The sequence below is a fragment of the Alexandromys fortis genome, unplaced genomic scaffold, assembly GCF_014885135.2.
Source record: "Alexandromys fortis isolate MF-2015 unplaced genomic scaffold, M_Fortis_MF-2015_v1.1 scaffold_27, whole genome shotgun sequence".
In the NCBI taxonomy this organism is placed as follows: domain Eukaryota; kingdom Metazoa; phylum Chordata; class Mammalia; order Rodentia; family Cricetidae; genus Alexandromys; species Alexandromys fortis.
Window position 1 is genome coordinate 2,561,815 of NW_026067952.1, and position 22,064 is coordinate 2,583,878.

At 47.9% G+C, this 22,064-nt stretch overlaps 2 protein-coding genes and 1 pseudogene across 2 annotated transcripts in view; all 3 read left to right on the forward strand.

Annotated features, from left to right (window-relative positions):
- Window positions 1–2,234: 2,234 nt before the first annotated feature.
- Window positions 2,235–2,730, forward strand: LOC126506988 (60S ribosomal protein L26). The gene has a single exon (XM_050151036.1). The coding sequence runs from the start codon at window positions 2,247–2,249 to the stop codon at window positions 2,682–2,684; it is 438 nt and encodes a 145-aa protein (XP_050006993.1). The 5' UTR covers window positions 2,235–2,246; the 3' UTR covers window positions 2,685–2,730.
- A 3,807-nt stretch (window positions 2,731–6,537) lies between these two features.
- Window positions 6,538–13,547, forward strand: LOC126506922 (prothymosin alpha-like; annotated as a pseudogene).
- A 5,521-nt stretch (window positions 13,548–19,068) lies between these two features.
- Elmo2 (engulfment and cell motility 2) overlaps window positions 19,069–22,064 on the forward strand; it is a 37,177-nt gene continuing 34,181 nt past the window's right edge. The window contains exon 1 of the mRNA XM_050151127.1: window positions 19,069–19,137. The gene's annotated coding sequence lies outside the window, so the exon portion shown is untranslated. The remainder of the gene's footprint in view (window positions 19,138–22,064) is intronic.

The following is a 22,064-nucleotide window of genomic DNA, read 5'->3' on the forward strand; positions in this document are numbered from 1 at the left end:
GGGAAGAGGAAGAAGTGGGCTATGACAGAGACTCAGGAAAGGCAGAGCGGCCACCATTAGCAGCTTCCAAGTTGTCGCAAGTCGAAGTAAAGGGAGATGAGACTGTACATCTTCACGACAGCAAGGAACTGGCCACGGTTTAACACCAGGACTGCAATAAACAAAAATTATAAAGAAAAAAAGGAAGGACAGGAAAAGAATAAGAGAGAGGGGAGGTGGGCAAGAAAGAAACAGAAGAGAGAGAGGAGAGAGAGAGAGAGAGGGAGGGCGGGAGGGAGGGAGAGAGGGAAGGAGAGAGAGAGAGAGAATAAAATCCATCTTCAGTTGGGGCTCCAGTGAGTTTCTTTAAAATCAGTAGCTCTGTGAGAGAAGATAGGTCCATAGAATTAAAAGAAAATCGACAACTCAAATACATTTTAAAACTTCTTTAAACTCAGAATATATAAACAAGCATGAACCATTTATCAAAACTTATTATCTACTTGGGCATGAGGAAAAATCTTGCAAAAAATGAATTACCTGAATATTTGACAAGCTGTCTTTTCTGCTACAATCTAATATAAAAAGAAAGAAAGAACTCAAAAGGTCACCAACCATATGCTCACAGGTTGGAAATTACGTTGTGGGAATTGCTTTAACTTTTAGTTAAAGATTTGTTTCTTTTGCCTGTGCTGTGGGATATTACTTTAACTGTGTGAAGGTGTGTTTGTTTATGCTGCATTTGTTTAAGGATGTGAGGATGTGTTTACTCAGGCAAAGAAGTGTCGCATTTGTTTCACCTTGCCTGCCTAAGGCACCTGATTGGTCTAATAAAAAGCTGAACATCCAATAGCTAGGCAGGAGAAGGATGGGGGTGGGGGCTGGTGGGCGGAGAGAATAAGTAGAAGAGAATGAGAGAGAAGAAAGGGAGAATGGGGGAGAGAGAGGGACACGCCTGGAGGCAGAAGTCAGGCAGCTGCCAGTCAGCCAGTCAGCCAGACACAGGAGGAAGCAGGAAAGGAAGATACACAGAATGAAAGAAAGGTCAAAAGCCCCAAGGCAAAAAGTAGATAAAGAGAAAAAGGTTAATTTAAGTTAAAGAGAACTAGCCAGAAGCAAGTCTAAGCTAGGTCAGCTGTTCATAACTAGTAAGAAGTCTCCGTGTCATGATTTGGGAGCTTGTTGGTGGCCCAAAAGAAAAACACCTGGTACAAAACTAAGAGTTTTTTAGACACAGACACTGCCTGCACCAGCTGGATGAGGATCCTAATCTTCATCCAGTAACTGATGGAAGCAGATGCAGAGATCCACAGCCAACCACCAGCCTGAACTCTGGGAGTCTGGCTGAAGACAGGGAGGAGGGATATGAGCAAGGGGCTGGTCAAGATTATGACAGGGAAACCCACAGAGACAACTGACCCCAGCTCATGGGAGCTCACTTTAGACTGACAGCTGGGGAGTCTTCATGGAACTAAACTAGACCCTCTGCATGCGGGCAACAGTTGTGTGGCTTGGTCTGTTTGTGGGGTCCTGGCAATAGGACCAACATCTATCTCTGGTAAGGGAAGCTGACTTTTTGGAGCCCATTCCCTATGGTGGGATGCATTACTAAGCCTTAATACAGGAGGGAAGGGTTTAGTACTGCCTCAACTTGAAGTGCAGGCTTTGTTGACTCCCCATGGGAGGGCTTCCCCTTTCTGAAGAGTGGATTAGGGTGCAGAAGAGGAAACTGTAGTTGGTATGTAAAATGAATTAAAAAAAAATTAAAAAAGAAACACACCATTAGATCATTCTTGTATCCAAGAAAATAAAAAATTAAATTTAAAATGACCTGGAAAACAACACAAAGGGACCTTTCTCATACAATGCCCAGGAGACAGAGGGTATCCTGATCATAAATAAAATGTCACAGGTTTGAGAATCTTTAGAGGGCATAGTGGCGCACACCTTTAATCCCAGCACTTGGGAGGCAGAGGCAGGTGGATCTCTGTGAATTTGATTTTTTTTTGGGGGGGTTTTCGAGACAGGGTTTCTCTGTAGCTTTGGTGCCTGTCCCCGGAACTAGCTCTTGTAGATCAGGCTGGCCTCGAACTCCCAGAGATCCGCCTGCCTCTGCCTCCAGAGTGCTGGGATTAAAGGCGTGTGCCACCACCGCCCGGCTCTCTGTGAATTTGAGACCAACCTAGTCTACACAGCAAGCTCCAGGCCAGCCAAGGTTACATAATGAGACCCATCTAAAAACAAAACAAGGGATCGCAGCCGCCAAAATGAAGTTCAATCCGTTTGTGACTTCTGACCGGAGCAAGAACCGCAAACGGCATTTCAATGCACCTTCTCACATTCGGAGGAAGATCATGTCTTCCCCCCTTTCCAAAGAGCTGAGACAGAAGTACAATGTTCGCTCGATGCCCATTCGAAAGGATGACGAAGTTCAGGTTGTCCGGGGACACTACAAAGGCCAGCAGATTGGCAAAGTGGTCCAAGTGTACAGGAAGAAATACGTCATTTACATTGAACGGGTGCAGCGAGAAAAGGCTAATGGCACAACTGTCCACGTGGGCATCCACCCCAGCAAGGTGGTAATCACCAGGCTAAAGCTGGACAAAGACCGAAAGAAGATCCTGGAAAGGAAAGCCAAGTCTCGACAAGTAGGAAAGGAGAAGGGCAAATACAAGGAAGAAACGATTGAGAAGATGCAGGAGTAGGGGCGTCTCATACAGTTTCCATTAAAGACTGCTTGAGTAAAAAAAAAAAAAAAACCTCCACCAGCTCCATCAGAGGTTTTTGTTTGTTTGGTTGGTTGGCTTTTTTGTTTTGTTTTGTTTTTCAAGACAGGATTTCTCTGTAGCCTGACCTGGAACTTGCTCTGTAGACTGGGCTGGCCTTGAACTCACAGAGATCCACCTGTCTCTGCCTCCCAAGGGCTGGGATTAAAGGCGTGCCCCACCACCCCCCTGCTGGCACTTCATTCTTTTTTTTGTTGTTGTTTTGTTTTGTTTGTTTCTAGAGACAGGGTTTCTCTGTAACTTTGGAGCCTGTTCTGAAACAAGCTCTTGTAGAGCAAACTGGCCTCGAACTCACAGAGATCCACCTGCCTCTGCCTCCACCGCCCAGGTGCACTTCATTCTTGAGGATACCTTGGTTGACCAGTTGCTCCGGCTGCAGGGGAGCCCCTCCCCTTGCTGCCATCAGCCCTCCTCACACCACTCTGCACTTGTGGGAATCACCTCAGCTTGACCAGGAAGTCCATCTTCTCTCACAGACCACCTAGAGAGCTTATTGGAATGCAGACTCTGCCTGTCTAACAGGCTTCCAGACTAGTGCTGCTGAGGCCCTCTCCACACACATACACACGCACACATATGTACCTGAACACACATGTTATGGGGAGCCCACCAGAGATAAGCTCTCAGAACGCTTTATAGTCAGTCTATAGTTTTAATTCCAGCTAGCTGAGACTACATTTAGATATTTGTAAGGCCGAATATTTAGAATAGGGGGTTTTATTTTTATTTTTTTAGATTCTACCCAGGGAGCCTCATTTTTTTCTTTTATTAATTGTGATGAAAGTTATTTTTGTTATCTTTTTTACTTCCTTTTTTTACCCATCTATTTATTTTACATCCTGGCCACAGCCTTCCCCAATCCTCCCTCTTAGTCCCTCCCCTGCATTCGCACCTCTCATCCCCTCCTCTTTCAATTCCATTCAGGAAAGGGCGGTTCTCCCTAGAGTATCAATAAAATATGGCATATCAGATCTCAGGAAGAACAAGCATTTCCCCATGTATTAAGGCTAGGCAAGGCAGCCCAGTATGAGTAGGGCCCCAGCAGACAGAAAAAGAGTTGGCAACAGCCCCTGTTCCCACTGTTAGGAGTTCCACAAGAGGACCAAGCTACACAGCTGTCCCATATATGCGAGGGCCTAGGTCAGTCCCGTGCAGGCTCCTTGGCTGTCTGTTCAGTCTCTGTGAGCTCCTAGGAGCCCAGGTTAGTTGATTATGTAAGCCTTCCCATGGTTTCCTTGAACCCTCTGGCTCCTACAATCCTTTCTCCTCCTCTGCAGAATCCCCCAAATTCAGCCTAATGTTCAGCTGTTTGGTCTCTGCATCTGCCTCCATCAGTTGTTAGATGACGCCACTCTGATGACAATTGGGCCAGGCACCAGTCTGGTCACAGGAGATGGCCAGTTCAGGCTACTTATCAGTCTAAACTGGGGTCCTCCCCCATAGACTCCTGGGAGTGATCTCCCCTGCACCAGGCTTCCACCAGACCCCGAAATACCCCTCCCCGGCAGTACCTCTCAGCACTTTTCCTCTCCATGTCCCCCCAACCTGATCACTCATGTTCCCATCCCCACCCTCCTCAGTTCACTCTCAAAATTTCTTCCATTTCCCCTTCCTTTGGGAGATCTAGGTGTTCCCCATGAACCCTCCTTTTTTCCTAGTCTCCCTAGGACTGTGGATTATAGCATAGCGATCCTTTATTTTACAGCTAATATTCACTTAGGAGTGAGTACATGCCATGTTTGTCTTTCTCAGTCTGGGTTACCTCATTCAGGATGATTTTTTTCCCTAGTTCCATCCATTTGCCTTCAGACTTCCTTTTGTGTCCTTGTTTTTTAACAGCTGAGTAGTACTCCACTGTGTAAATGTACCACATTTTCTTTATCCATTCCTCAGTTGAGGGATATCTAGGTTGTTTTCAGGCTCTGGCTATTACAAATAAAGATGCTATGAACACAGCTGAGCAGGTGTCCTTGTGTTATGACTGAGTATCCTTCAGGTATATGTCCAGGAACAGAACAGCTGGATCTTGTGGTCGATCAATTCCCAGCTTTCTGAGAAACTGCCACACTGACTTCCAAAGCGACTGTACAAGTTTGCACTCCCACCAGCAATGGGGGAGTGTTCCCCTTGCTCCACATCCTCTCCAGCATGAGCTGTCACTTGTGTTTTTGCTCTTAGCCATCTTCTGAGGTGTAAGATGGTGTAATATGGAATCTCAGAGTCTTTTTTTATTTGCCTTGATGGCTAAGGATGTTGAACATCTCCTTAAGTGCTTCTCAGCCGCTTGAGAGTCTTCTGTTGAGAATTCTGTTTAGATCTGTACCCCATTTTAAATTATTTGTTGCTATCTAGCTTTTTGAGTCCTTTATATATTTTGGAAATCAGTCCTCTGTCTGATGTGGAATTGATGGAGATCTTTTCCCACTCTACAGGCTGCTGTTTTGTCCTATTGACGGTGTCCTTCGCTTTACAGAAACTTTTTAATTTTATGAGGTCCCATTTATTAATTATTGATGTTAGTGCCTGTACCTGTAATCTCCTGTGGCAGTGCATTCGAGATTATTTTCCACTTTCTCTTCTAGCAGGTGCAGTGTATCTGGATTTATGCAGAGGTCTTCGATCTACTTTGAGTTTTGTGCAGGGTGATAAATATGGATCAATTTGCGTTCTTTTGCATGCCGGCATCCAGTTAGACCAGCACCATTTGTTGAAGATGCTTTCTTTTTTTCCATCGTATAATTTTGGCTTCCTTGTCGAAAATGAAGTGTCCTTTGGTGTGTGACTTTACATTTGTGTCTTTAATTCTATTCCATTGGTCTGCCTATCTGTTTTTATGCCAATACCATGTGGTTTTTATTACTATAGCTCTGTAGTAAAGCTTGAAATCAGGGATGGCGATACCTCTAAAAGTTCTTTGGTTGTACAGGATTGTTTTAGCTCTCCTGGGGTTTTTTGTTTTTCTGTATGAAGTTGAGTATTGTTCTTTCAGGGTCTGCAAGGAATTGTTTTGGGATTTTAAAGGCAAAAGCTGCATCCTGGTATCTTATTTGGCAGTTTCAGGGGCTGCTTTCGGGAAAACAAGCAGTTTGACAAAAGCTAAAATAAACAGCTGGAGGGGGAGGTTTGCACAAGCAGGAGGCTTAGCAGAGTCCAAGATAAGTTACCTGGGGCATCTTGGTCTTGGGATCCTAGACTAGAGCTAGGTAAATTTCCACAAGATTCTCCATCAAGAAGGTCAAATTCTAGTCAAATGCAAATGGCCTCAGTAACAATACAAGATGGAGGAATCTCTGCACTATCTTGCCCTATCACAGACACATATGTTCACACACATATACAGACATATAATGCACACAGACATATATATACATGTATACACACATATACATGGACAGATGCACATACATGTGCACGAACACACATATGCATATAAATACACATATGTACACATATACATGTACAAAGTTATGCACATACACACATCTATGCACATCCACATGTCCATATGCAGACATATATACACACATACACACTTTGAGTAGTAAGAATGTACACGGTCTCCAAACAGTCTCCTTGCAGAATGGCTACGGCCTCTCTACGGTTCAGTTGAGGTACCAAGACAGCGTCTTTGGGAGTAGGGGTGTCTCCTCCAGCAAAGGGCAAAGTCTATGCCAGTATGTGTCGTGGTATCTTAAGAACAAGGGCCAGAAGCAGGATTAGTCATGTGACCATGTGGACTTTCATGCTGCAGGTTTAACAGGCTGAGGAAGGCATGGCCACACCGGGTAGGATGAGTCACCCTGCGGTGAGGAGCCCAGGAAACTGCAGAACAGTGGGGACCCAGGGCACCACTGGGACATCTTGAGCTGGGTTGGGAGAAGACAGTTAGACAAAGGCCAGAGCAAGGGCTCACACCCTGGTGAGCAAGGGCTGCTTCACCCATGATGAAATGGTGGCCAGGAGGGAGAGTCTGCCAGGCTGAGTGGCAGAAGAGAAAGGATGAATCTGAATTGTCACCCCGGAGCCAGTCACAGCAGCAAACACTGTAGTTTTTGTTCACCATCCTTCACTGAGGGAGCCCAGTGGGTAGAAGGGCTGTCTGTACAGCCATGAGGGTCTGAGCTAGAATTCCCCACCAAAAACTGCCTGTCTGTGTGCATCTGTAGCTCAGCGCTGAGAGTGAAGGAAACAGGAGGTTCCTAGTTGGGGAAGATGGGACTGTTGATAGCCAACCTAGCTCCAAGTTCAGTGAGAGACCCTCTCTCCAGGGAATAAGGTGAATGATGATTGAGCAAAGCACTGGATGTCCTCTGCCGGCTTAGCACACACACATGGTCATGCACACCAATACAAACATATGCATATACACCACACACACATCCACATACACACTTGCACACCCACACACTAACACATATACCACACTTGCACCCCACACTCACAAGCACACATTTGTAAACACAATCACACACATTCATATATATGCACACTTATGTTGACTTCTCATATATATATGCACATCTCATATATATGACATTCATATATATGCACACACACACACACACAGTTGACATCTCTTTGCTTACGCACTCCCAGACTGTGAATGTGAGGATGGTAGTTATTAATTAAGATGTTCTGTGGCTATCACCTGAGGTCTTCCTGCTGGCAAAGCAATCCTAGTGCTGTTGAGGGCAGAGCTCCTGTTCAAATGAGCGCACTACCCACAGGAGCCCCCCCCCCCCCCCCCCCCCCCCCCCCCCCCCCCCCCCCCCCCCCCCCCCCCCCCCCCCCCCCCCCCCCGCCTCCCTCCCTTCCTTGTACAGCAAAGTAGCCCACCCACGGAGTACCGGTACAGCTGCTTAATAAATCCCCGGAGGCTGAAGAGATGGCTCAACAGTTAAGAGCACTGGCTGTTCGTCCAGAGAACATGAGTTCCCAGCAGCCTGGTCAGACTGCTTAAAAGCCCCTATAACTCCACCTACAAGGAATCCAACCCCCTCTCCTGGCCTCTCATGTGTGAATACCCATATGTTGACACATACACATAATTAAAAATACTCCTTTTTTAAAAAAGCTCTGAGAAACTGGATGTGGTGGCATGCACCTTTGATCCCAGCACTCAGAAGCAGAGTGGATCGCGGAGTTCCAGGTCAGCCTGGTCTACAGGGCGACTCTGTAGACTCCAGGATAGCCAGGGCTACACAGAGAAACCCTATCTCCAAAAAAATAAAGCAAAACCTCTGAGACCCAAGTTTGGGAAAGGGAGGTAAAAGGATGGAGATTTCAAGGTTATCCTTGTCTACATAACAAAGTCAAGGCTAACCTGGGCTACATGAAACCCTGTCTCAAAAAATCAAGAGAGAAAAAGTGGGAGAGGGAGGGGAACAGGGAAGAAGAAAGGGCAGGAAAAACAAAGGAGAAATTCAGAGCCTCACACTGTCCCTCAAGTGAAGCTGTTACTGGGAGACAAGCCAGGGGGCGCTCCAGACCTAAGGGATGTGGAGTGGTTTCCAGCACTCTGACCCTCAAGGTCAGAGTCCACTTGTTCAAGCCCCAGATCTGCTACTAAATAGCTATAGAGCAAATGGCTTAATTCTGTAAGCGCCAACTTAAGCCTGTGAAAAATGAGAGCAATAAAAATAATTCCTGATCCAAAGAGGTGGGGTGAAGGTTCAACACAATGCAGTGTAGAAGTTCCCAGGAGTAAATAAATTAATGTACAATTCTTAAACTGGTGCCTGCCCTCCACCTCTAGTTACACTGGTAAGTGGTGGCTATTATTTTCATTACTATGTGTGCTGGAAACTTTGCAAGTTTCAGTGACTAGCCTCCTCCCTTTATGTGTGTGTGTGCGCATGCACACACACACACACGCACACGTGCACACACATACATACACACACATGCACATACACACGCACACACACTTTGGGTGTTGGAAAGGGCACTTTCTGCTCCAGCAATGCAGTCTCTCCAGGCTATCTGTGCTTGTTCCCCTGGGCAGACAGCTCCCTGCTCCCCACAGTCTCCAAGTGCCCACCCTTCCTTCCCTCTGCTTCCACGCACACAAATGCACCAGAAACCCCAGTTCCCAGAAGAACGATTTTCCCAAATTAAGTTATCATGAGTTATGTGAACCCCAGGCTCTGAGAGCCAAAGCGAGACTGGCTGGCTGCCTTGTGCCCTTTGCTTCCTGCTTAAAGAACCAAGTCCCCATAAATTTCCTCCCCGTGCTGCATTTGCTCATTTTAAGCCATTTTGCTTCTCTTTCTATTGGAAGCAGAGAGCTGTCCTGAGGGAGACAAGGTAATGTTGTCTCGGAAGAAGTCTCAGGCCAGGAACTCAGACAGAAAGAACTAGGTTTGAATGCCAGCTTCCTCTTAACCAATTAACAATGGCTGTCTCAGGTTTTTTATTTGTAAAATAAGAGTGATAACACACATACACACGTACACGCACACACGCACATATGCACATGCACACAGTGGAGTGGTGGTTTGAATACAAATAGCCCCCAGAGGTTCATATATTTGAATGCTTAGTCACCAGGGAGTGGTACTACTTGAGAGGGATTTGGAGGTATGGCCTTGTTGGAGAAAGTCATTGTGTCATTGGTGGTGAGCTTCGAGTTTTCAAAAGCCTAAGAGAGGTCTCTGTCTTCCCGCTGCCTGCAGATCTGGACACAGAACTCTTGGCTACTTCTCCATCATCGTGTATGCATGCATGCCACCGTACTCCCTGCCATGATGGTAATGGACCAAACCTCTGAAACTGTAAGCAGGCCACAATTAAATGTTTTCTTTTATAAGAGCTGCAGTGGCCAGGGGCTGGAGAGATGACCTAGCAGTTAAGAGCACTGGGGGCTCTTTCAGAGGACCCAGGTTCAATTCCCAACACCTATATGGCAGCTTACAACTGTCTGTAACTCCTGTTCCAGGGGATCCCACACCCTCACATAGACATGCATGTCGGCAAAACATTATTGTACATAAAATACAAATAAATAAATTATTTTAAAAAGTAATATTTAAAAAAGAGTTGTGGTGGTCATGGTGTCTCTTCAAAGAGGTAGAATCATGACTAACACATACTCACACACACACAAACATGATCAGAAGGAAATAAATTTAAAAATTAAAAGACATGAAAATTAAAATCCAGGAATGGTGGACGTCCATGTCTGAAGCTCCATAGTTTAGATTAAGGAGGAATAATCAGGAATTCAAGTAAACTTTGACCACACAAGAGATTCAAGGTCAGTCTGCAAGAGACGCTGTTGCATTAACAACAAAAACAATTGTGTTATGCTATGCTCTCCTCGCTCTGAAGATGGTCTGTCATGAGAATTCCCTTTGGGAGGGGATGGAAACCGTGTCTACACCTTCCTATTCCCCCAAGGACAAACCAAAGCACAATGGATCAGTGAGTCTATTGGCTTATTTGCAGAGCTCGGGTGAGGGTGGCTTAAATGAGTATGAGGGACCTCAAAGTAGCCTCACCAGAAAAAAATTTCCCAGATGGCTGATGGCTTTCCCAGAGCCACAGAGATGGAGTCCTCCCCTTCAGCTGACATTTCCAAGTCTGTACACTCTAGGACCTCCTGAGACCCCCAAGGCCATGTATAACTTGGGCAGAATCACATACAGTTGGCTGGGAGGTGTAGGAGGAACTTACTAGACTCCCTGGCAAGGGTCAACCCTCTCTATTCACTCCTTCTCTGGGAAACAGCAACAGCCTACAGGCCCACTCACGGTCGTCTCTTGCAATAAGGCACAGATGACCTGGTAAAAATGGCAACTCTTGTGCTCAGAGGACCACATTCTATACTGTGGTTCTTCTGACAGAATCCATGGGTGCTGATGGAATGACCAGCGCATTGCTGTGGCAGGAAACAGTCAGTGTTTGTCAGCCGGTTCTTTGCCCGTAAGAAACCCAGAAGCCATCAGCTTTGAAAGAGAGAATGTTTATTTTGGCTCACAGTCTGGAAGGTTCCAGTCCATGGTAGGTGTGCACTACTGCATTTTGGACCTGTGGTGATGTGGTCCTTCATGGTCTGAGTTGAGCTTGTGGTGGAGGAGGGCAGCTCAAGTCATGGCTAAGCCTAAGAAAGAGGAAGAAAGTGGTGTCCCACTGTCCCCTTTGAGGACATATCCCAGTGACCTAAGACCTCCCCCAAGCCACACTTCTCTGAGGTATCCACCACTTCCTAATAGCACCAGGCTGAGGACTGAGTCTGTAACACATGGGTCTATGGGGGCATTTAAATTCTGTAATAGTTAATGTTGGTTGTCAACATGACGGGACCTAGGAGGCAAGAGGGGGCACATCTGGAGGAAGTTTCTAGATTGTGTTAACTGAGGTGGAAAGACCTGCCCTGAATGTAGGCAATGCTATCCCATATAAGACCCAGCCTGAATGTGAGCAGTACCATCCCATATAAGACCTGCCCCAAAGGTGGGCAGTGCCATCCCATGTAAGACCTGCCCCAAATGTGGGCAGTGCCATCCCATGTAAGATTCATCCTGAATGTGGGTGGCACCATCCCCATATAAGACCCACCCTGAATGTGAGCAATACCATCCCATATAAGATTCATCCTGAATGTGGGTGACACCATCCCCATATAAGACCCACCCTGAATGTGGGCCGTGCCATCTCATAATAGATCCTCCCTGAATGTGGATGGCACCATCCCATGGACTGGGATCCTGGACTGAATGAAAAGGAGAAAGCTAACTGGGTACCAGCCTTCATCTCCCTCTGGTTCTTGCCAATGAATGTGATGTGACCACCCACGTCACAGTCTTGCCACCATACCTTCCTCACCCTTAGCTTGTGACTTCTCGTTTTCATGGGGTGGAGGAAAGAAACCATAAAGAAAGAACAACCTCTCCCCCACCCCAGCCCTAAAGCACCCTTGAATCTCGTTCCTTACCAGAAATGCCTCTCCCCTCCTCCAAGATCAGGGCCACTGTGCAGGCTCCACTGTCACTCTCCTGCTTACTCCCAGTCCTTGCTGCTGCTGCTACCTGCTTTGGGCCTTGTATTAGTAATCTTTCTCATTCCTTCCAAAAAAGTATCCAACAAAAGTAATTTAAGGAAGGAAGCGCTTCCCTGGGAAGGAAAGAGATTCAAGGGTGCTTTAGGGCTGGGGTGGGGGAGAGGTTGTTCTTTCTTTATGGTTTCTTTCCTCCACCCCATGAAAACGAGAAGTCACAAGCTAAGGGTGAGGAATCAAACCAAGATGAGAATATGCCCCGGAGCCTCCTGGTGCTGCCCAGAGCCACATGGTACAGTGACTTTGCCCCAGTGTGGGGAGGGCCTTCTTGAGCCAGAAAAGTATTGTGGTTTGCTCTGGCTTTATTCAGTGCTTGGGTCCTGGTCTAAGGAGAGTTGAGATTCCTTCCAGAAGTCACTGGGCAGGGGAGAGAGCATCAGAGTCGAAGACAAGGGAGTAAAGGCAGGGTCTGCTGGGCAAGGAGGGAAGTGAGGCCATGGGGGTGGGGAATGCTGAACTGTACAAAAATATTAGGTCAAAGGGATTAAGGAACTGCGAGGGGCATGCCCCTGTGTTCCAGTTTCAGTATCATTGCAGGGGAATTAAAAAACTATGGACAGTTCATTCAGTAAATACTGAACTGTTTAAAACTTAGGGGATGGCTCAGAAGAGAAAGAGAGGACCTGAGTTCAGATCCCAGAACCCATGTAAAAGCCCAATGTGTTAGTACACGTCTTCTGTAGAACATTGGTTTATACTGTGTGAAGATGTGTTCCCTGTGGATGGTTTAATAAAGAGTTAAATGGGCAATAGCTAGGCAGGAGAGACTAGGTGGTACTTCCAGGCAGAGAGAGGACTCTGGGAAGAAGAGAGGCAGAGGAGCCAATGAGATGTGGAACAAGTCAGACACATAGAATGGGAGAGAGGTCAAAGGCATGTAGCTGAAGAGACGGCTCAGTGGTTGGGAGCACTGGCTGCTCTTCCAAAGGACTCAGATTCAATTTCAGCACCCACATGACAGCTCACAACTGCCACAGCTCACAGCTCCAAGATCTAACACTCTCACACAGACATACATGCAGGCAAAATACCAATGCACATAAAGTAAATGAATTTTTTTTAAAAAAAGAGAAGTGATAAAACATAGATTAATAGAAACAGGTTAACTTGAGTTATAAGAGCTAGAAGGGCCCCCACTGGCTGCTCTGAAAAGCCATCTTTGCATTGTTCCCGGTGTTGCTTGGCGCTGGCTGCAGCTGCCTTCACCACCCGCCTCCGCCTCCTCCTCAGCAGCGGACTCTGCAGCTCTCTCGCCAGAGTCCTAGAACTCGATTCGCCTTGCCCTCGCTGCAGCGGATCCCCGACGTGCCCCACTGTGGACACCAGCTCCGAGATCACCACTGAGGCCTTGAAGGAGAAGAAGGAAGTTGTAGAGGAGGCAGAGAATGGAAGAGACGCACCTGCCAATGACAATGCTAATGAGGAAAATGGGGGGCAGGAGGCCGACAATGAGGTAGACAGAGAAGAGGAAGAAGGTGGGGAGGAAGAAGAGGAGGAGGAAGAAGGTGATGGTGAGGAAGAAGATGGAGATGAAGATGAGGAAGCTGAGGCTCCTACGGGCAGCAGGTAGCTGAAGACGATGAGGATGATGATGCTGACACCAAGAAGCAGAAGACTGACGAGGATGACTGGACAGCAAAGGAAAAGCTAAACTAAGGCCGCCGTGATCTGTTCACCCTCCACTTCCTGTCTCAGAATTTAAACATGGTCACCTTCGAGAAGAGGAGCAGACCCTGCCCACCCACAGATGACATGCGTTCTTCATCAACCCACCAAAACCACAACATGAATTTGCAACAGGGGAGGAAAAAAACAAAACTTCCAAGGCCCTGCTTTTTTTCTTAAAAATACTTTAAAAGGAAAATTTGTATTTTTATTTACATTTTATATTTTTGTACATATTGTTAGGGGTCACCATTTTTGGTGATGACGGGTGACCAGACCAGCCTTCAGAGCGTTCTCTGTCCTACTTCTGACCTTACTTGTGGTGTGACCATGTTCATTATAATCTCAAAGGAGAAAAAAAACCTTGTAAAAAAAACCCAAAAATGACGACAACAACAACAACAACAAAACAATCTTATTCTGAGCATTCCAGTAACTTTTTTTGTGTATGTACCTAGCTGTACTATAAGTAGTTGGTTTGTATGAGATGGTTAAAAAGGCCAAAGATAAAAGGTTTCTTTTTTTTCTTCCTTTTTTTGTCTATGAAGTTGCTGTTTATTATTATTTTTTGGCCTGTTTAATGTATGTCCAACAATAAACCGGAATTTTACTTTGCTGAGTTGTTCTTAAAAAAAAAAAAAAAAGAGCTAGAAGGGCCAAACCTAGGCTAAGGCCAAACTTTCATAATTAATAATAAATCTCTGTGTTATACAGCCCACAGGAAAGTATTATTACATTTGGTGCCAATGTGGGGCACAAATAATGTTTTGCTGTCAGCTTAGCAGCTGCGCATGAATCTACTAATATTTTAATGATCATCTGCAGCCTCACAGCCCCGCAGTCAGTGCCCTGACAGCCAGGCCTTCCTGTCCCACGCCCCACCCCGCTTTGCTGTGGCTCCTATATGTAGGCTTAAACTAAGTCTCTATCAATCTATTTACCAACAAAAACTTGGAAGTCAGATGTGGGGATAAACACCTGCTAGATCAGAAAAGCCAAGAAACAACCAGGGTAGGGTGGAGTCTTGTGTTTACTGGCCAGCCATTGTAGCCCAAATAGTAAGACTTGCTTCAGTGGGAGACGCTGTCTCAAAGGATTAGGTGAGGGGGGGGAGGCTGGAAAGATGGCTCAGCAGGTAAAGGCACTTGCTGGATAAGCCTGATGATTTGACTTTGATCCCTGGAGGAAAGGTGGAAGGAAAGAACCAGCTCCTGAGAGTTGGCCTCTGACCTCCACATGCACACACACCATGGTACCCCCTGACCCCCACTAATAGATAAACAAGGTGGAGAGCAATCCAGGGAGGTACCAGGTGTCAAGTTCTGTTCCCCACATTTACTCACACACACAGGTGCACGTATGCATAGGCCCCTTGAACATGGGCATGTGTACGTGTGCACACACAAATCGAAAACTTATAATTAATTGGAGGCCTATGATGTACCAGGCCCTATGCCAAACACTCCAGATTTGCTATCTCTCATTTAGATCTCGTGACCATCCATTGAAGCTGGTACTGTTATTGTCCCATTGTTCTGAGTCTCAGAAAGATCTAGAACCTCTTCTGGGGGGAGGGGTGTATGACAGCAGCGAGGGTTATGCTACCTTGGTGTGCTGAGTTCATGTATTGTGTCTCTCAGCTGAGTTACTCCACAGACTCAACCCCACCAACAGACAGGGGACCTGATCTTGGCTGCCCAGTGGTTGAGCTGGGGTAGCATGAGGGGGGGAGGGCTAGGAAACCCTTCCTATTTTGCTGAGTGCAGCTGCCCATTCCAAGGCTACTTAGCTATAAGGGAGAGACATTGCCCAAACTTGGCTACCAGGACTTCGACTCCAATCAAAGAAAGTACATGAGAAGGGGAGAAAGGAACAGAACCAATTTATTTTGGCAACTTGAACTCTCAAAGTGTCTCTGGTCACTGTAGCTTCCTGTCACTCACAAGTTAGTCACTCGCCTTTCAGGAAGCTCCTTTGCTGCTAAAGATAGCTCCTTAACCGATTGAGCCATGCCCCCAGCTCTGCCGGTGGCCTTTTAAACAGTGTTTATGTCACATTAATGGATTAATCGTGTGTCAGGGCACAAGTGTGGAGGTCAAAGGACGATTTCCAAGATTCAGTTCTCTTTCTCTGCCATGTGGTTCCCTGGAATTGAACTTAGTTCCTTAGGTTCAGAGGTAAGCACCTTCATCCCTTGAGCCATCTTGATGCTCCGTCAGTGAGTTTTTAAAGAGCTTATCCTGGACTCAACCAGCCTGGAGGGAAACCCTCTTAAATTTAATGCTCCTAAGAAACCATAGGCAAAGACCAAAAGGAAAAGAATTGCAAGCCCCACAGTGATTGTTCCTGGGATCGGTGTGCACTGAGTATGGCCAGGGCCAGAGAGAAGAGGTGGAGACACAGACGTTAAGGAGGCTTTCTCTCAAAGTTGTGTGCACACAGGGTCAGCTCTTTAGTCACTGGCAGAGCTGGGGGTGAGGCTCAGTTGGTAGATGGCTTGTCTAGTGTGAAGGAGGCCCTAGGTCCTATCTCCAGGCTGCACAAACCAGGTGTAGTGGTTTATGCTTGTAATCTCAGCTCTCAAGAGGTGGAGGCAGGAGGATCACAAAGAGTTCAGGGTCATCCTCCGCTACACAGCGGTGCTGAGACCGATCTAGTTCTGAAAGTCACTGACAAAGGTCAAGTCAACTGTCTCCAGGTGAGTGTTTCTGGGCCAGTGGAGAGCTTTCTATTCCAGGTGACTATTTGGGGACCGTGGCATTCTCCACACGGTGGCTCTGTCATTACCCCACACATCATGGTCATCACAGGGTCAAGGCTGGGTGTAGCCCACAAGGAGGAAGAATAGGGAGGATGTGCCAGCTGACTTCACACCTCAGCCTGAGGTTTCATGCCTTCGTGTCCACTGCTGAGAAAAAGGTACCCAGCTGGCTTTCGGTCTTTGTCACACATGAGTCATGGGGTGAGGGTAGGGCAGCCATGTAACTACAGAAGCAGGAAAGGGCCACTGGTGGACAGCTAGCAAATCCCACCAAGTCGCTGATCGCAGGGAACCTAATTTCCAGCAGGTCCTATTCTAACTGATACTAAAGATCGCTGAATAAGTATCTCGGGGGCTCAGGGAAAGAAAGGTGCTCATGGGCTGGAGTAACTGGGGAGGCAGAGGAGACAAGGGAATGCCGCCCAGAGGAGGAACTGCAGAGCATCCCACGGTACCAGGAAAGGGCTGGAGGACAGGGCCTGGCATCCTATTTTGGGCTAGCTCAAGGCAGGAGGCTCACTGAAGCCCAAGAGTGGCAGGCTTGCCGGTCAGTTGCCTGGGATTTTGTGCTAATTGCACATGACCTGTGGTCTCTGCAGGCTCTAAACTAGACTACAAGGTGGGAAGCTGACTGAGGAGAGGACTCTGGGCTGCTCTGGGGAAGCGATCATCTGTGCTGAGGTGAGACTTTCTGGGGTGTGGCTGTTGGGGTCTCCTCCCCAACACTTCTGTAAATAATCCCTCACCCATTGTGCTGGTCGGTTTTTCTCAGCTTGACACAAGCTAGAGTCGTCTGGGAAGAGGGAGCATCAGCTGAGAAAATGCCTCCTCCATTAGCTTGGCCTAGAAGCAAGTCTGTGGAGTCTTCTCTTGATTAGTGATTGATGTGGGGTGTGGTTACCCTGTGGGCGGTGTTACCCTTGGTCAGGTTGATTGGGCTGTATAAGAAAGTGCACTGAGCAAGCCAGTAAGAAGTGTTCCTCCATGGCCTCTGTTTCGGTTCTTCCTTCCAGGTTCCCAGCTTGAATCTCTGCCCTAGTTCTCAGCGATGGACCATAGATGGACCCTTTCCTCCCCAGGTTGCTTTTGGCTGTGGTGTTTTATCACAGCAATAGAAGGAAAACGATGACACCCATGTTCTGTAAGTGAGACCGATGAACTCATTGGTTCCCCAAGCTGGACTTGATGGAAGACACTTTGGTTTGTCATTGGCGCCTTAAGGGTGGCTTAGACATTTGTTCAGATGTTCCTGCAATAGCCTGTTACAAAATAAGCAAACAAACAGATAAACCACCCACAGCCATGAGGATGTTCACAACACTATGGTTGACAATAAACGATAACAGCATGAACCTGACAGGGTCTTCTGAACCCCCACTGAGCAGCAGACAACCTTGGCTCAACATGGTGGTGTAGACAAGGGTGGGTACGCTATCCCAGGCTGTGGTTTATGTTCGGGAATAAGGCGATGTTGGAGTCGCAACCCACATTTTCCTATGCTGCCTCTCGCGAAAACAGAGACAGAAACTGTGGCTGAAGCAAGCAGTATGTGGACCCACTGGAAGCTGATGCCCCTGCAGGGGCTTTATCAGCACCGTGACTGTGAGGGTAATTCTGCTGCCCGGGTACCACCCTACTCACCAGTTGAGAAGAACTGTTTTCTATTTTTTTTTTTTTTTTTTTGGTTTTTCGAGACAGGGTTTCTCTATGGTTTTGGAGCCTGTCCTGGAACTAGCTCTTGTAGACCAGGCTGGTCTCGAACTCACAGAGATCCGCCTGCCTCTGCCTCCCAAGTGCTGGGATTAAAGGCGTGCGCCACCACCACCCGGCCCGTTTTCTATTCTAAAACGTTTGCAGGAGTCAGTGTAACAGTGCCTATAAAACTGTTTCAAAGACAGCGAAGTACCACATGAAACGTGGCCATTATTTTATCTCTCTGCTGAGTGTCCGTTTCAATACAGAATGGATAACAAGATGTCTGTCTTCTGGGATTGCCATAAGGATCTGCTAAGAGAAACGATTTAAAAAAAAAAAATGGAATTAAACACAGAGAAAGTGCCCTGCTGTCTATCACCGGTTGTATAGTTGGTCCCGTAAGACACCCCCACTCCCACCCCAGCCTTCTCTTCTGCAACTGGGGATCTCATACTGCCCTCCCTATCAGCCTACTGGGAGCAGTAAGGGAGATGGCAGGAGTGAGTCCTTGGCGCGGTGCCCAGCCTTGTTAGATCCGCAGGTGCGGTGACGAACGCCACCTCCCACGGATCCCTACCAACAGCACAGCTGAGCTGTACCCCTCTGCCTCTGCTCAGCGCCCACGGTCAGGCCTGGGTGCCGGTATAATTAGCTCCATCTCGGCTGCTCATAGCCTCTGACACGACTGTCACCTCCCACTCAGTTCCCCAAATCAGCTATTCCCACTGCTGAGTCGATCAGGTGAGCGTCACCAGAGGACAGCTTGCTCCTTACAACAATGTGTCGCAAGGACCCAGAGGTCTCCCCCGAACTCCCTTCACCCTTAGGCTGTGTACAGAAATAAAAGGAAAAAAAGTTTGGGTGGGGAGCAGCCTCTAGTGTCTGCTGGGAAATCACGTTCCTTCAGACCCAATAGCCTGCAGGAGAAAGGCAATCTGTCTCTTTAAGAGGCCTCCGCGGAGGGGCGGGGCCGGCCAGCGACGCTCCAGCCCGCGCCCTCCGTTAGTCCCGCCTCCTCTTTAGTGACAGACAAACAGCCCAATGGAAGCAAGAATATTAAGCTTGACGGCAAAGGGGAGCAATAGGAGCCCGGGCCGGCCTGCGCAGGGCGGGGCCGAAGGAGGGCGGGGCGGACGAGGCCCGAGGAGCAGCGGCGGGACACGGGCGCGGAGCTGGGCCTCGGCGGGCGCCGGGTGAGTGAGGGGCGCGCGGGGCCGGGGGCGGAGGGACGGAGCACTGAGGATGGGGGACCCGGGACCGAGGATGGGGTTGAAGCCGAGGGCAGTGGCTGCCTGAGCTCCAAGCCCGGGCACGGCGATGGCCCGGTCATCCCCCTGCCGTCGATACCGGCCCTCTCCTTTCCTTCTCCGCCGCCCTGCTTCGGTGCAGGCCGCTCTCATCTGCTTCTTCCCGCAGCGCTGCAATGCCGGGGATGCTCCGGGGCCAGTCTCCACCCTCCTCTCTTTCCCGGGCCTTGCAGATCTGGTCCTTCGCCGCCCTGCCTGGGCTCAGGCTGCTCCCCGGCCTGGTTCTGTTCCTTCTGCATCCCTTTCTCTGGCCTCCCTCCGAGTCCTTCCCTTGGTATAGTCTAGTAAACTTTTCTCATCCTCCCAGCCTTCCTTCAGGAGGCTTCCGGGGTCCCGAGTTCTGATCCGGGTGCCATACTCTGAACGCTCTGGTGTCCCTCACAGCGCTTACACTCCTGTAGCTTTACAGCTGTTTGAAGTGTTGTTTGATGTCTGCCTGTTCTAGCAGGTAGAAGGACCGGACCTGATGTTGCTCCATGCACCCACAACGTCTCAGCAGGGCAGGCATCATAAATATTTACTAAATAAATGAACGAAGGGCTTGGATATGTCCAGAGGAATGCAAGGGCAGCCCCTGACATCCCATCTGTGGGACATGGAAGCCACCTTTTGGTATGCTCCTGTGTGTCAGGCAGTAGGCTCACCCTGGACTCTCCCAAAGAAAAATAATGCAAGTCATATTTGTTAATTAACGAAAAATAATGCAAGTCACATTTGTTAATTAAAGAAAAATAATGCAAGTCACATTTGTTAATTAAACTTTTCCAGCAGTCACATCTTGAGAATGTAAAATAAGCAAGTGAAAATAACTTAGTAATGTCTCATTTAATATGTTTCAGTATGTAATTAATAGTTCACATAATTTATGTAAAGCCGTGTTAATGGAGTTGGTGACTTTGTGTGCGCACGCTAACTTCTTGAACTCTGGTGTGTACTTTGCACTTGGGACAGCCCTTCTTGCTCACAGAGGCACAGCAGCAGCAGCCAGCAGCAGCCGTTTGTCAAGTGGTCCGTAACCACAAGACTACGGTGGCTGCGCTGGCTGGGAAGCGCTCAGGGCTGTGGGTATGTCAGGGTGTTTCATGCATTATGGTCTTTTGAGGGGACTGTCGTCATTCACATTTACAAGTTAAAAGGAGCAAAGTTCCTGAGAGAGTTTACCTCTCCGGATTCATTCTACAGTTTGTGAGCGAAGGAGCCAGGGCTAGGGCCTTCATCTGTTGTTCTTTTTAACAGTCGGATGGTGTATGTGTGTGTCTCTCCGTGTGTGGTGTTTTCCCAGATAGGGTTTTTCTGTGTAGTCCTGGCTGCCCTGGAACTTACTCTGTAGACCAGGCCTGCCCCTGGTTAAAGGCATACATCACCATGCCCAACTTGTTTGTTACTCTTGAATCTCATAATTTTTATGCTTTGATGCTACCTCTAAGAGGTGCCAAGAAAGTTTGGGGTATGGTTTGTGAGGAATAGACTTTAAAAAAAATCGCACTAATATTTAGTATATTCTAGCATTCTCTGTGTCTAGGTCATGTCTTCCTAGGTGGCTTACAAGCAAACATAGTTAAGGAAAACCTGTCCTGGGTTTGGAGGTGTGCACCTTTAGTCGGGCACTATGGAGGCTGGGGCAGAAGGATCCCCTGAATACAGAAGTTCAAAACCAGTCTGGGCAGTGTAGTGAGACTCCAACTCAAAAGGAAAAGAAAAACCCACAAGGCAAGTCCTCTGACCAAGTCACCATTCCTCAGCCCGTCCGCATTATTGCAGCCTGGTTCCAGGGTCAGGGCAGAAAACCTTCCATGACCTGTAGGATCTCAGAGATGCCTGGGATACTGGACCAGAGCTGGCAGTCAGTTAGTTCTCCAGGTGCTCACTGTTGCAGCGTTGTTCTGGGTCACTTGAGGTGGCTGCACAGTGTGAGAGCCTTCGTCTTCAGGATGCTCAGGATGGACGTAAACAGAATCGTATCACATAAGATCACTAGCGTGTGTACAAGAGAGCACATGGTGTGGGAATACCCAGAATCCCTTCTGTGTCAGAAATTGCCAAGTAGTGTCTTGGTCCAGCTGCGTGATGAGAGTGTGTGTGTGTGTGTGTTCGTGTCCACCCCAAGAAACTGAATTTGAACTTCTAGGCAGGGTAGAGCTTCATAGCTCACTGGGTCCCCGGTGTGGAAGCTGCTTGGTTTATTTACTTACATGCTTGGCTGCTTAAGGCACTTGAATTCCTCACCCCACTGGGAGTGCTCATTGAATTGGGGTTCCTAGGACCTAGTGGCTGAGTAACGGTTATGTTCCTGCAGTGGGACCAGAATAAGTGTCTCCACTGAGCGTAGTAGCAACAACACCACTTTTTTTTGTGGGTTTTCCTCTCCCCACTGCCCTGGCACTTGTTCTCCCATTTTGCCCACAGTATACCGCAGGTAGGGCTCCTTCATGCTGGGATACATGGTTCCCACAGTGTAACAGGTAGGGCTCCTTGGTGCTAGGATACGTGGTTCCCACAGTGTAGCAGGTAGGGCTCCTTCGTGCTGGGATACGTGGTTTCACAGTGTAACAGGTAGGGCTCCTTGGTGCTAGGATACGTGGTTCCCACAGTGTAACAGGTAGGGCTCCTTGGTGCTGGGATACGTGGTTCCCACAGTGTAACAGGTAGGGCTCCTTGGTGCTGGGATAAGTGGTTCCCACAGTGTAACAGGTAGGGCTCCTTGGTGCTGGGATAAGTGGTTCCCACAGTGTAGCAGGTAGGGCTACTTCATGCTGGGATACGTGGTTCCAGGAGTTTGTCAGTTCACACAGTTGAATTCTTCCTACTTTTGC